The sequence below is a fragment of the Haliotis rubra genome, unplaced genomic scaffold (genome assembly GCF_003918875.1).
Source record: "Haliotis rubra isolate DU_JTF1 unplaced genomic scaffold, ASM391887v1 Scf47, whole genome shotgun sequence".
NCBI classification, from domain to species: Eukaryota; Metazoa; Mollusca; class Gastropoda; order Lepetellida; family Haliotidae; genus Haliotis; species Haliotis rubra.
In genome coordinates this window covers 2,825,463-2,839,982 of record NW_025767157.1, presented here as the reverse complement: position 1 = coordinate 2,839,982, position 14,520 = coordinate 2,825,463, and the positions used below count along the sequence as shown (strand labels likewise).

The window sequence follows — 14,520 nt, the reverse complement described above, 5'->3', positions numbered from 1 at the left end:
GTATAAAATTAAAAACTTAGCATGAATTAATGCAATTATGTCCCTTGGAGCGCTGTTTACGAATTTCCTATAACGCAACTTGTGATTGAGGCCAGTTCGGCAAACACTGATAACACCGTGTGCAACAGTTATCGATGTACGAAGGAATCGTTTACATCCCATGTATGGCAAGTGTTCTTGTTTGGAAGCTGTTCGCCTCGAAGTTTCAATTACCGATTTCAGGCAAGTCATAAGGGATAATAAGTCTTTTATTGCATCAATAGGAAGCTTAAGTGAGTGCATATGCCCCTAATATATAATATATAGGCCAAAATATTCTCCAAAATGTGTGGCATTGTGCGTTTAAGTTTTAAATCAATACTAGTACGCTTAATCTCTGAAAATATATAATTTTGATAGAAACAAACAAATTCATTCTAAACTGAATAGGAGCCTCAGTGAGTTGGGAGATTCAGGAGCCTGGGGAAATCTCGACATTTAGGGCTTTAGCATTGCAGGGAGGGCTGGGCAGAAGGGAAATAATGTGGTTAAAATATCTTCTTTGAGGTGAAAAGATGAAAGAAAACCAAGTTCTATGGATAGTCAACTTATTTAATTATAAATGCGACGTTTCGGTGAAGGTACTAACACCGTTCTCCTTTGGTTAGAATATGTCAATGACTTCAGTTGCACCTATGCGACAGAGTAAGGGACCGTTCATAATTTATAGGATGGTGTGTGTGTGTGTGTGTGCGTGCGTGCGTGCGTGAGTGATGATGATGATGATTTTAAGGGGGCACCCATTTTGTTCTGAGGAGGTAGGGGGTTCATCAATTTTGTACACATGTTTCTAGGGAAGTGAGCAATTTTGTACATAAAAATATTTAAAAAGTATGCTTGGAAGGGGAGGAAGGGGTCATTGATGTTGTACATGACATGCAGGGGGGTCACTTACTTTGTACATAAATTATAGGGGGCATTCACATTGTACATGCTTCTCCATAAAAATCATCATCAACTATAGATGATATTTGCTTTCATTTTTGACAAATTGGCCTTAATCTCAGACATGCATTCACAGACATCACATCCATTGGGGCTGTCTAAAGCGCGCCGTGCCTGGATCGATCCCCACTTGTGACCGAGTGTAAAAACTTTGGAGCTAACATTACTTGCACTAGTTGCAGGCTCTTTCAGTGTTGTCAGAACCCATATTCTTTTTTCCCCGGCATGTAATGCGGGGGGATATAGTCGACGCCTCGTCCGTCTGTCAGTCCGTCCGTCCGTAATCATTTTGTTTCCGGAGCATAGCTCAAAAACCGTTAAATATTTTTCAACAAAAAATAGTAGATATATCAAACAGAACCTAAGGTGGTGCATTTTGCTATTTACAGATTTTTGGCATTTCCATTTCCCCCGGTTTCCATGAAAACGATTCGGACTTAGCCTCAAAAGGGAGAGGTGGCCTTCGTTTCCGGAGCATAACTCGAAAACCGGTCAATATTTTTCAGCAAAAATTGGTAGTTATATCAAACAGGACCTAAAGTGGTGCCTTTTTATCTTTACAGATTGTTGACATTTCTATTTTTCTTGGTTTCCATGGAAACGAGTTGAACTTAATCTCAAAAGGGAGGGGTGACCTTCGTTTTCGAAGCACAACTCGAAAACCGATCAATATCTTTCAACAGAACTTGGCAGATATATGAGACAGATCTTGAAGTGGTGCCTTTTGCTATTTGCAGAAGTTTGGCATTTTTATTTTTCTTGGTTTCCATGGAAACGTTTTGTACTTAGTCTCAAAAGGGAGGGGGTGAGCTTCCTTTCCGGAGCACAACTCGAAAATCGATCAATATCTTCATTCAAGACTTGGTACATATATCAAACATAACCTTAAGTGGTGCCTTTTGCTATTTGCAGATTTTTTGGCATTTTTATTTTCCCCGGTTTGCATGGAAACGATTCAGACTTAGTCTCAAAAGGGAGGGGTGGGCTTCGTTTCCGGAGCACAACTCGAAAACCGTTCAATATCTTTCAACAGAACTTGGCAGATATGAGACAGATCTTGAAGTGGTGCTTTTTGCTATTTGCACATTTTTGGCATTTTTATTTTTCATGATTTTCATGGAAACGATTCAGACTTAGTCCAAAAAAATTAAGTTGGACTTGAAGTGACTGTCATTTGATTTGTTCTTTCACATTTATGGGGGCCGGGGAGTTTGTCATCTTCTGATGACTCTTGTTTGCAGTGTGCTGTACACAACCCTGTGCACTTACAAGAACCCACTCATCCGATGATAGGTGAGCAGATGGTGGACACACGAACACGTGCGGACAGCTCGTTGCAGGTATAGTAACATGCAGTATCACTGGACAAAATGTTGTGACTATGTGTCCCATTTAATCCATCTGCAAATGGGTACCTGGTGAGGATGAGGCTGTATGATAACTCGCTGCGCTTAACAGGCTGCATTAGTTGAATACTCCCCAGTGAGCTGAATTGGTTAAAAGAATGCCAGAAAAAAGACATCCGTTGGTCAAGGGAACACTCTGGCGCCTTGAGTATGTACTAGTTGCGTGGATATGAGCGCTTTATAAATAATCCATAATAAATGCAACAGAAAATACCCCATGGATAAGGAATTACGATTTTAATAGAAGCTGTCATCCACTTTGTGATGTAGGAAAGTGGTGAACAAAGATGAAAAATAAAATTATATTTTAGAATTTAACTAAGTCTTGGTTTATTTCTGATACGAAACAAGCAAATTCTTAGAGGTTTGGCGAATCAGTGTTAACCTGCAAACCTGGTCATACTATTACACTGGTCTGTTAAAATCCAGGGTATAGATTTTCGAAAAGTTCGTAGCCCTACGGACCTCTTAAGCCCATTCTTAACACATTGGCTACGATCAAAGTTAAGAATTCTTAGGGCTACGAATCTAGACCCAGTACAAAAGTGTGGACATGTTTTCAGGTTTTAGATTCAAGGCAAGATTAATGGCACTGAAGCATATTTTCGGCAGGTGTCTTGCTCAGTTAACATACAGGGCTGATAGGTGACTTCAATCAATACGCCAGTTACATCAGGTTCTTGTGATCCAACAGTTAATCATTTGATGAAACAGTGATGCATACATGCAAGGGTTATGTTGATATTTGTTTCAGTGGGAACAACTCCATGGGAAGACAGGGATTCAGACTTTAGCTTACAACCATGGCTACTGTTTATGATTATGGTCAACAAAACTAATCATTCCCTCAATATACTTATGGCTATACTTCGAGAGGCATTGAGAAGTTGGAGTAGTAAGGAGGGATATCAACCTATGGATAAACAAGCGTAATAAAGAAATTGTTCATCGATTTATTGTTATCCTTCCGAAACATACTTATGGGTTTAGCTATAAATAGGACGAATTCAACCAGAATGTATGAGGTAATTCGAGTTCCGTTTGTTTGGCAAAACAGGTTTAGTTTCGGCTTCATGTTTAGTTTGTTTGCTGTCGCGTATCACAGTTTCAGTGTCATGTCCAACAACAAGCACAGCCGCCAGTGTGCCGCCGGACGATGGGGTTGTACGATGAACTGTATGTTTGAACTGTGAAAGCAACACGATCACGAACACTGTTGCTATCCACGCGCGCATCTATCGCTGGCTGTCACACGACAAAGGTTTGCGCCACGTAGGTGTTCAGTACTAACGGGCACCTGTTCTGTGAGGTCAATACAAAGCCCAGACGGAATGTGTTAACTGTGATGCGTCAACACATCATTGTTTAAACTTGTTGTAAAGGTCGTCATTCAAGATTCGAAAATGAAATTTAACGATATTTTTGAGTATCTGGGTGATTTTGGAACTTACCAGAAGCGGATCTACTTTCTGCTTTGCTGGCCTGCTGTCTTCACTGCAATGCAAATGATGGTCGCTGTATTCACTCTCAACATTCCAAATCACAGGTATTTATTGAAGACTCTAAATCGATCTATATTAACGCACATTTACTTGTGAGACGTTCATTTCTCCTCGCTGTATGACCTCACAGATGACATTTTCATAAGACTTAGTATAGATGCATGGTTATTGTATGTTCCAGCCTGATCAGTTTTTCTGAAATAACAATACTTTCGGAATGCACTATCCTTTGTAAATAATCTAACAGTATAATACCCACAACAAACTTGCACTCTAGTTCTAATGACAAGACCTTTCTCTCCAATTCTGCCGTCAATCACTTTGTCTCACTTATGAAGCCAATATTTTGTAATGGACACTAAAGATGCAACGTGGATCTTGCTCTTTTCTTTGACGACTTTTTATATGCATCAAGTTCAAATGTTTAAGCACATCTCATAACATCAAGGACGGTTTTGACAATTTTAAATCATAAATCGAAATTACACAGTAGGGTTAGAGTTCAAACTTTATTTGTAAGATGCAAAACAGACAGTGAATTCAATTTTATTGCATAAAATGAATACAGGTTTCATGAAAACACCTATCGGTCGTGAGCTCGCAGCGTCGGATCTCGGGGAGTCTGTATACAACATTTTGATTGTGACGGAGCTGGATGTCCATTCACATGAGTTTTGTTTGTACATGATCCATGTCATTCGACATATTCACCCATATGTAACATGATATGAAGGTAAAGAAAGATTATGTAGATGTAAGGGCCAGTTACTGAGACAGCAAACATTAACGACGATACAGGTTTGAAAGTGCCCATGTTAAACAGGGAAATGTGGGATACACGTGTGAGGTCAGTGATACTGTGTCAACATGTGTCGTGAGTCTCAAAAAGGCTTTGAAAAAACTATGAAACAGAAAGTCTATAAAGCAGTTGGGTTATGTATGTTTACCTTGAAGAAATCTACTTTTTCATTAAAGTCAAAGGGCCAACGCAGAAATGTCCTCTACATCAGAAAGTGCGATTCAACCCCACATGATCAAACAAACACTCGTTTACAGTTTTGTCTAAAAACAACAAACATAAAAACCTGTTTTAAAAACTGTTTTATTACATAGTTAGTTTCCCTTGCACTATGGCGGTGGGGTAGCCTAGTGGTTAAAGCGTTCTCTCATCATGCCGAAGACTCGGGTTCGATTCCCAACATGGGTACGATGTGTGAAGCCCATTTCTGGTATCCCTCGCCTTAATTGCTGGAATATTGCTAAAAGCGGCGTAAAACTAAACTCACTCACTCCCTTGCACTAAAATATAGTAACATCAGTTACTTTAAAAAATCTATTCATTGCTATTTTGTCATCGTCGAATGTAATCACTTGTTCCGGCACATAATCGGTTGGTTGTCCTCTGGTACTGACCGTTATTTACAGTGAATTATCCTACATTAACGCCATCTCAAGAGTTATTTAAAATTCACAATTGGTGTTGTTGGCATTAGCTTTTCGTGTTGACGTTTTCAATCTTTGCGCCCACGTGTGATGAACTCTTTAGTCTACTTTTATGATGTCCAGGAAATATATTCAACTTATTTCCCACAATTGTTGTAGATGTGCTCTCCCCGGTGTCAGCAACGACACATACGCTGTCCAAGGACCTGACCACGAGCTCCTCCTTAACGCCACCATACCCTGGAAGACGGAGAAAGGCGTCAGTGTCAGGGACTCCTGTCTCATCTACAAGGACGATGTTTCAGGAGGTCAGAACAGAACAACCCAGGAATGCAGCGCCTGGGTGTACGACAACTCCGTCTTCAAGAACACTGTTATCACAGAGGTACGTTAGCCAGACAAACAAATCATAATCCGTTGTACGGGTATACACAACAAGCAGGTGAATCACTATCATTTAGTACCTGGTAATTTCCAAACGGGGAACATATCCTGCCCAAATGATGGGACCCATTGCAAACACATTCAAAGGAAAAGTTAAGCGTACACTTGGAAAAGGACGGAGACATACGTTACAGTCAAAATAAGGATATGTTGTTGGCATGCTTTTGGTCGCGGATTGTGTTCACATTTGGAAATGTACTACACACGTCAAATGTAAAACACCTTGAAGCTTCACTAAGGACGTGAATAGCGTAACCCAAATCAAACACACTTTGAACTAGATTCTGGGGCAGACTTTACCAAATAAGGAAAATGAAGTACCTGAGCAAAGGGTCACCGTAGGTAAAATATATGTGTGCCGTATTGAAATTCCAGGTCTATGATAGGTCGAGTCTTAAATAATTGACCAAATTTCCATTTACATTCAGAAAAGTGTTTTATCTTCGTATTTGTGACGAAGAATGTTCGTTGTATTGCAGGCATACTTCTCGTTGGTTACAAAACCACAGTACACTGACTGCAGTGTTTTTTCATTTGCAGCTGAACATGGTTTGCGCAGATAAAGGCCTAAGGTCTCTTGCCAACAGCATTCTAATGGCAGGACTTCTCTGTGGATCTCTTGTTCTGGGCATCATCTCGGACATGTAGGTAAAACCTTCATGTACAGAAGATATATCAAAGGGTCATGTTTTTGCAGACAAAATACTGAATTTGTCCCTGACGAAACTCAAGCCGGGTACTCTTTGGCACTGACCTTCTATACTAATTGACACAATAGGGATGGTCTTTGTCCCTCTATTGCTATAAACGCACATTATAATATAATAAAAAAGATTTCAGGACAATTTTAGATTTATGAAATGAATAACTGACTATATACTTTTCCTGCTAGCATCGGGCGCAAGCCAGCGCTGATGGTATCCATCCTGCTACACATCGGTACAGGAGTTGGAACAGCGTTTGCTCCGAACTTCGTGGCTTTCGTCATTCTCAGATTCTTTAACGGTGCTTCCAATATCGGCCTCTTTATACCGTCTTTTGTGATAGGTAAGTGAAATCAGACGAGTATACACTAAACGCCAAAAGAAACGTTACCCTCCTACCTGTATGAATTACTTAAAAACTATCAAAGATATGTTAGAAGGTATAAGTTTACAAGAAAGCTTAACAACACAGTTTTATGCAAATCACGAAAACACTTTCTTAATTGCAATAACAGCTATTTAGATGTCCAAAAGAAAGGTTGAAATACAATTCTGCTGTGAGACAAAGATAAAACATTAAAAGTCACCATTTTTCAACTATTAAAACAAGAAACAACTGTTGTAGAGTGTGTAAAATTGTAAAAGAATCATTCCTATGATTTCAGTCTTTTAAAAACATTTCTACTGATTTGCATTAGTGAAAAAAAGTAAAACGTGTCTTTGATATTGTGAAGAAGGGTTTAGGAACATCTAAAATTATCTTTGCTAACATTTTTGCTTGTAAAGTAACATTTTTTTCCATTTTCTGTTTACACATAGCAATATAAATCGCCAAAATGTAGCAATATTCAAGCAGTATTTGCATCAATTTCACGTGTAGAATGATTCTATAGGGTATAAAGAGAGACTAGAATGCATGATATGATACACAAGAACGAGAAATATGCAACGATTAACCGCTGAAGAGAGAGAAAGAGTCATACAATGTTGTTGCCAACTCCCTCGGATGCCACCGTATCAAGGTTAGGAGACTTATTCAGCGCTACAGAGAGACTGGGGTCACCATAGACCGTAGACCGTGGACGTCCACACATCATAACGCCAGCTGAAGATAGTACCTCCGTCATCAAGGAAGGGGGGTAACGTTTCTTTTGGCGTTTAGTGTATAAGAAATCAGTAAACTACATGTGGATACAAACAGTTAAATTATATTGATACTAAACGATGTAAATAGACAGCCCTTTCAACATCAGACTGACTGACTGAGTTTGGTTTTACGCCGCTTTTAGCAATATTCCACCAACATCACGGCGGGAAACACCAGAAATGGGCTTCACACATTGTACCCATGTGGGGATTCGAACCCGGGTCTTCGGCGTGACGAGCCAACGCTTTAACCACTAGGCTACCCCACCGCCCTTCAACATCAGAAATAGAAACGACAAAACCGTTTCCACATCCAGTTGATTGTACAAATATGACTACATCACAGCGCCGTATCCAGCAGTATTAAAGCTGTACAACCCAATCTGTAAACATTCGGTGACAACATGAGATACGATGACATAGCATGTGTTTATGAATCACTATCAAAAAGTGATGATAAATGGTGTTTGGGAAAAGATGAGGATACGCTACCTCATTGTTGGCACCCGACACAAACAAATCCTAAGACTGTTCAATCTTTCACCTGTAAAATATACGTGAAGAAAGTTGTTAAAAAGGGGAGTGACCTTGGAAATATTTTTGTCATTGATGTGAAATTTCGAAATGTCCACCACATGCTTATCATGAAAAAATTGAAAGCTTCACTGAGGCCTTGAACAAACAACGTCTTACCGACCTTGTACAACAAGAAAAATAACAATTTAATGTCCATGATGACCGATCCCTAAAAGTCCCTGTCATGGTGAACGATAAGGGTGGGCAATATGATAAATATTTGGAAATTTGTAATTACAGATTGAGTATTACAGCTACAATATTATACTGGTGTGTTGTTTACGTTCAATAAAAATCCTAAAATAATTTCCTTCATATTCAGTCGTCTATCTACTGGTATTTTTGATAGCTCCTCACAAGCCCATCAACAGGAAGTTTTATCAAGCTGGCATAAGCATGAAATATTCCTCAGTTAAATGACTGCACTTAACATATGTTTATGACGGGTGCCACCAGCGGGGCTGGATAATAATAATAATGAGTTCATTGATATGGCGCCAAACTCCATACTCTATGTGTATGGTCATACCGCTACAAATATACTACAATATTAACTCTGTCAATGAGACATAAACACAAGGCAGTAGATTTTAGTCCTGGTATGACTGTCGGAAGAGATATGCTTTTAGCTGAGACTTGAAAAGCGAGTGTGTTTTGAGTTCTGTTGAGAGTTTGTTCCATTGAACTGCAGCATTATAATTGAAAGATCTTCGGCCAAATCGTTTCAAGTTAGTCTTTGGAATGAAAGCGGTGCTGGTCTGCAGAACGAAGGACTGTGTGAGTTCGACAAGATATGATGGGGCTGATCCATGGTAACATTGGTATGCCAATACCAATAGCTTGAACTGCACACGTGCCTGTACAGGGAGCCAATGTAAATTGATGAGCACAGGTGTTATGTGCACGGACTTCTTTGTCCTGGACACAATCCTTGCCTCCATGTTCTGTCTCCTCTGTAGTCTGGAGAACTGTTCCTGTGAGATGTTAACCAGCAGACTATTACAGTAGTCCAGTTTGGATAGGACTAGGCTTCTGACCAGCATGTGAGCGGCGTTAGTGGTCAGGAGATGTCTGATACTGCCAATATTTCTCAGGTGAAAATGGCATGCTTTGCAGATCATACTAACATGATGCTCCATTGAGAGATCACTGTCGAGAAGGACGCCCAGGTTCCTGACACAGTCTGATAGCTGGACGTGAGAATCTCCAACACATAGTGTTGATATCTTTGCTGTCTTCCTGTTCTTACAAGTCCCGACTAACATGGCTTCTGTTTTATCAGTGTTGAATTTCAGCATGTTAACATCCATCCAACACTGAATCTTGTGCAAATCTTAATCTGATCAACTGCAGACTGAGAATCCTTTGGAAAGAATGCTTTCATCAACTGAGTATCAGTAGCGTAATTGTGATGGCCCACATTCATGATAGAGATTAGATTTCCAAGGACAGATGTGTAAAACGTGAATAAAATAGGCCCAAGGACAGATCCTTGCGGCACTCCAAACTTGAGAAGTGACTTACTTGAGCTCGCATTCTGGACAACAACAGCTTGGTATCGGTTGGATAGGTATTTGCAGGGCTACTCCATCAATCCCAATCCCTTGATTCAGAGTATCAATTAGCTTCTCGTGATCTATCGTGTCATAGGCCGCAGACAAAACTAACAGCACAATTAACCCTACTGAGGATACGCTCACCTTTTCGCGAACACCTGGTATCATCACTATTTCATAGTGATTCATAAACACATGCTCGTATCGCATGGTGACAATCATTGGATTGTCTGGTTTAGATCCGATTTGTTTACAAATAACGTCTCACAGCTGTAATACTGCTGAAACAAATATCTGCTCATGATATAGTCACAATTGTACAATCGACTCTACTCGAAGCGAATTTGCAGATATTTCTTATGAAAGCGGAAAGGGTTTTTTCGCTATTATTTTCATGGAAATAAATTTTGAAAACATCATTGGGAATCAAACCATGCGTTTACCTGATACATCTGATGAAATCTCTCAATTTGTACAGTAATGGAACTCGTTGGTCCTGCCAAACGAACATTGGGTGGTATGATCATCCAGTCCTTTTGGGCCGTGGGTCTGTTCATTGTTGGAGCTCTGGCCTACTTCATTCGTGACTGGCATCATCTCCAACTCGCCATCTCCGTCCCAGCTGTGGTACTGCTCGGCTTGTACTGGTAGGTGCACTCTTAACTGGATCTCTGCATCTCTATATCTATATAATTCTGCGTCGTGTTAAACACTAGTACGTGAATTGGAGACTGTGGGGATTCCAATATAAACCTGGTCGCCAAGACAGCATTAGAAACTAACCAAAGTGAATTGTTTGTAAAACTGTTATGCCATCTTACCCCAGTGCCATTGAATTATTTTCAGTCCTCGGTTCCCTGGTCAATATTTCTACTCTTAGGTTAGTCCCCGAGTCACCAAGATGGCTGCTGTCACGTGGTCGCGAGCAGGAAGCAGAAACAATCCTCAGAAAAGCAGCAGAAGTGAACGGCGTGACTCTTCCACAGAAGCTATTTGACAAGGACACACTGGATGACGGTCCCCAGGCCAAGATTACAGAGATGTTCACCTCCCCAGTGCTCCTCGTCAGGACTCTCATCATCTTCTTCAACTGGTCAGTAGACGTGCCATAGTCATCTCCATACGTCAACATAGATATGTATCATGTGGGTACTGTATTAAACAGGAACCATGTATACAAATGAACCCATAATGAACAGGGAGAGACCGAACAAATGTTTGCGACAGCATATTTCTTCAGTCCATGCTTGATGCAAATATTTTCTCTGAATGGTTTGTCAGTAAGTACATAAACAATTTATTTCACTTCAGAAATTGAAAATTATACTTCTACTTGCTTCTATTCCTATATGTGAATAGTTGGTCGAATTTTTCCAAAATTTAGAGTTTACGCAATTATTATCATTTTATTAAGCCTTAGATGTTGACAATTTTCCAACTTCGACACCAGGCTTGTTGTCAGTATGGTTTTCTACGGTCTTGGTCTGAACGTTGGAAATCTCGGCGGTGACATCCACCTAAACTTTACCATCGCAAATATCGTGGAGACAGCATCCTACGTCATGTGTCTGTTTCTGCTGGCTCGACTGGGCCGGAAGTTCCTACACTGTGGCAGTATGTTGGTGGGAGGGATTGCATGTATTGCCACCATCTTCCCGGTTTTGTATGGGGGCAAAGGTGAGTTGGTATGAAGCCAGGTTTGTTAAAAATGTTAGAACTTGGTGTAAAGAATTTTCGCTGTCACTACTGATAAATTAATAGGTTAAAAATATAATGGTTAACATCTTCATTAGAGACATGGGCCCCACAGCTCGTAGTGTGGAGTTGCCTCCTTTGGGCACGACAGAAACCATGATTGAGATGAAGTACTGTCTGTACATGTACATGCATTTCCTTCACAGAGCTGGAATGGGTGACAATTACTCTGTCGATGATTGGCAAGTTTGGAGCATCTGCTGCTTTTGCCATTATTTACATTTTTGCTGCGGAGCTGTTCCCTACTGTTGTGAGAAACTCCGGCATGGGCGGCAGCTCCTTCTCGGCCCGTATTGGAGGAATACTGTCCCCTTACATTGCTGATCTGGTGAGTCTTAGAGCCTAAGTAACGCGTGTATATGGTGGATGATATTTGATGGACTAGACTGATAAAATATATATGCTAATCATCGGTCGTCAGAAACAAAAATCAGCTTCGAAAAATGAATGCCAGAGACGAAATGGTTTGACAACTGGTCAACTGAAACAATTAGTTTTGACACAGATTATTTTGTCTTAATGGGAATGTGTGTCCCGCAATGTGATGAACTTGTAACAGCTATTGGCATGCTTCAAACCGGTGGAACTCAGCACGAGGTAATCAGTATGTAAATGTCACTGGCAGACATTGGAACTTGCAAACCTGGGATCCACATCAACCACTTGTTGTACCACTGTTCGACACAATGGACGGCAATGGACGATGACTTTGATTGCTAGAAAGCCACTGCATGTTGTCCAAGGAAGAGTCACTGGACAGTATTCCCAAAACAACATACTGGAGCCCATAGTTGTGTCGTTTGTCTTATTTCCACCATAGTTGTCAAGTTTTCTTTTGAAACGCTTTACGGTTTCCGCACATTATGTAACTGACTAGCAGCAAAGTACCACCAGAATGCAATGACCAGCCATGGCCTGACCCTTCCTCTATGTAGAACGTCTGGAAAATGTCAAATGTCATTCTCTAAATTAGCTGAAGTGGACCAGGTACTGCAGGAGTGACCAATACTCCTCAAAATTGTCACTAGGGGATTGATTCGAACAATGCCATGATTGTTTGACCAATCTTAGGGAATAACAAGTTACTGATCTAGTCATCTGAAACGTTCATTTCTTGATCAGACACTTCTGTCGACTTTCATGGTTGTTTGCACCATCACAATTCACAGCCAACATGTTCTAGCAATTAACCTGTTACACATGGAAACTAAGTTTCATTTTCCATCATTTACAATCAACACATAACCCTCTTGGTACTTTTGTTATCATTCGTATCATTTGAAAATCCTCCATTGTATTGAACGGAGTCGAATATACACTCTTTTTGTGAAGGTCCTCCGAAAAACATTCCTTGTATTTTGTAGGGCACAATAGTTGATGGTGACTTCGGAAACGCACTCCCCCTTCTGGTATTTGGTGCTATGACAGTAGCGGCGGGGATACTGGCACTGTGGCTGCCAGAAACACTGAATCGAAAACTGCCGGAAACTATCGACGATGCCAAAGTTTTTGGAAAGTATGTTACCGAAGCCTCTTAAAGAATATATAATGATACTGAAGATCAGAACATGCTTAAAGCACATGGTGGTCCAGTTATGTTTAACCCAATAACATGTCTTTTGAGCAACAGAATTTCACATATTTAAATCACGACATTAAACAGTAAATGCATTTTAAAGGCAAACATTGAAATAAGTAAAAACACATTTCTCCGTTTTACATATTTGTTAGCCTAAATTGTCAACAGTGCATTAATTTAGATTTTGAGTTGAGTTGCATCACTGTGATAGTAATGTCTGAGTAGTGACTATGTCGATAAACATTTCAAACTTTTCATTGAACGTTGATACAATCTATATATTTGGGTTTTTTCAGGAGCAGTAACAAATCCTATGAACTTGATCACTCAGTCAAAAAGTCTACCACCAAAAAAGGAGTATGACAATCCAACATTCGACAAGTGCTGAAGAGAACAGACTGCAACAAGAAAACCTATTGCTTGTGTCATATATTATTTTCAGTTATGTTATATTTATCATGGACTCACATGATGTTTACAATGTATGAATCCACATGCAAACATTTCTTTTGGAAATCCAACCTATGAGTGTAGACCTATGTTTTCGTACTAATCCGTTTCGTGGCTGTAGTAGGGTAACACACTGAAGGACTTTCATGAGCATAGACTGCTCTGATTTCAGTGTCGGTGTGTTTGTTTACAAACAGGTGATTTTGATGTTGCAAGCAAGCATTGAACATTGTGACGTCTTGCGGACAAAACAATTTGGTATGGACAATCGGACTGCAATAATGTCTGATGACTAATGAAGTACATGTAATTAGTGCATGTCTAAATAGTACTTTTACTGATTTTGAAAACTAATCAATACAATTAAAAACTGAATTCAGTATTTGAATAAGTTTTGCATGATAATTACATCAAGAAGGCTACTAACTAGAAACCTAGATGAATAAACAAGTACTTGGTTTGACAATGTCTTCAACTACATTGTCGACCAAATGTTGTGGCATTGTTTAAATGACGATTGTGCATACCAGAACATAGAGACAAAAAAGTATTTACATATTGCAAGCTGCAGAAGTAAAATATATTGTTAAGTGGCAGTGTGATTCATTGTGTGACAATTTTCCAGGTGTATGACATTGTACAGTAGGGGGTAGTGGTGTGTTATATTTAGGCATATATTAAAACAGCGTTCTGGAACATTGTAATGTTGTTCATTGTTTTTACACCCAGTTCGTTTACTGACTGTTAACTTTTAGTTCAATTTGAGTATCAACACTTAACAGAAACTGGGTGTTCATCGGGGATCAAAATTCAAACTGATATTGAAATTCAAGTGAGGCAAGAATTGATTTAGGCAATCATATCTCTATTGGTACCTCAACAGGTTGCTTGATCTTTCAAGGCAGGTTTCACTCTTTCGCCTTTTTCTGAAGGTGATGTTGAAAAGTTTTTCTTGCATTTCAAAAAGGTGGTTAA

At 39.8% G+C, this 14,520-nt stretch overlaps 1 protein-coding gene across 1 annotated transcript; it reads left to right on the top strand.

Moving 5' to 3' along the window:
- Nucleotides 1–3,583: 3,583 nt before the first annotated feature.
- On the top strand, nucleotides 3,584–14,243 carry LOC124290657 (organic cation transporter protein-like). Its single transcript, XM_046727444.1, has 10 exons — nucleotides 3,584–3,936; nucleotides 5,495–5,720; nucleotides 6,320–6,423; nucleotides 6,672–6,826; nucleotides 10,240–10,408; nucleotides 10,642–10,854; nucleotides 11,212–11,438; nucleotides 11,663–11,844; nucleotides 12,881–13,032; nucleotides 13,392–14,243. The coding sequence occupies exons 1-10, from the start codon at nucleotides 3,794–3,796 to the stop codon at nucleotides 13,456–13,458; spliced, it is 1,638 nt and encodes a 545-aa protein (XP_046583400.1). The 5' UTR covers nucleotides 3,584–3,793; the 3' UTR covers nucleotides 13,459–14,243.
- Nucleotides 14,244–14,520: the final 277 nt, after the last annotated feature.

Coding starts and splice junctions, on each gene's coding strand:
- LOC124290657 (XM_046727444.1), top strand. CDS start 3,794: ATGAAATTTAACGATATTTTTGAGTATCTGGGTGATTTTGGAACTTAC. Junction 5,721..6,319: donor AGAACACTGTTATCACAGAG/GTACGTTAGCCA, acceptor TTTCATTTGCAG/CTGAACATGGTTTGCGCAGA. Junction 11,439..11,662: donor GGTTTTGTATGGGGGCAAAG/GTGAGTTGGTAT, acceptor TTTCCTTCACAG/AGCTGGAATGGGTGACAATT.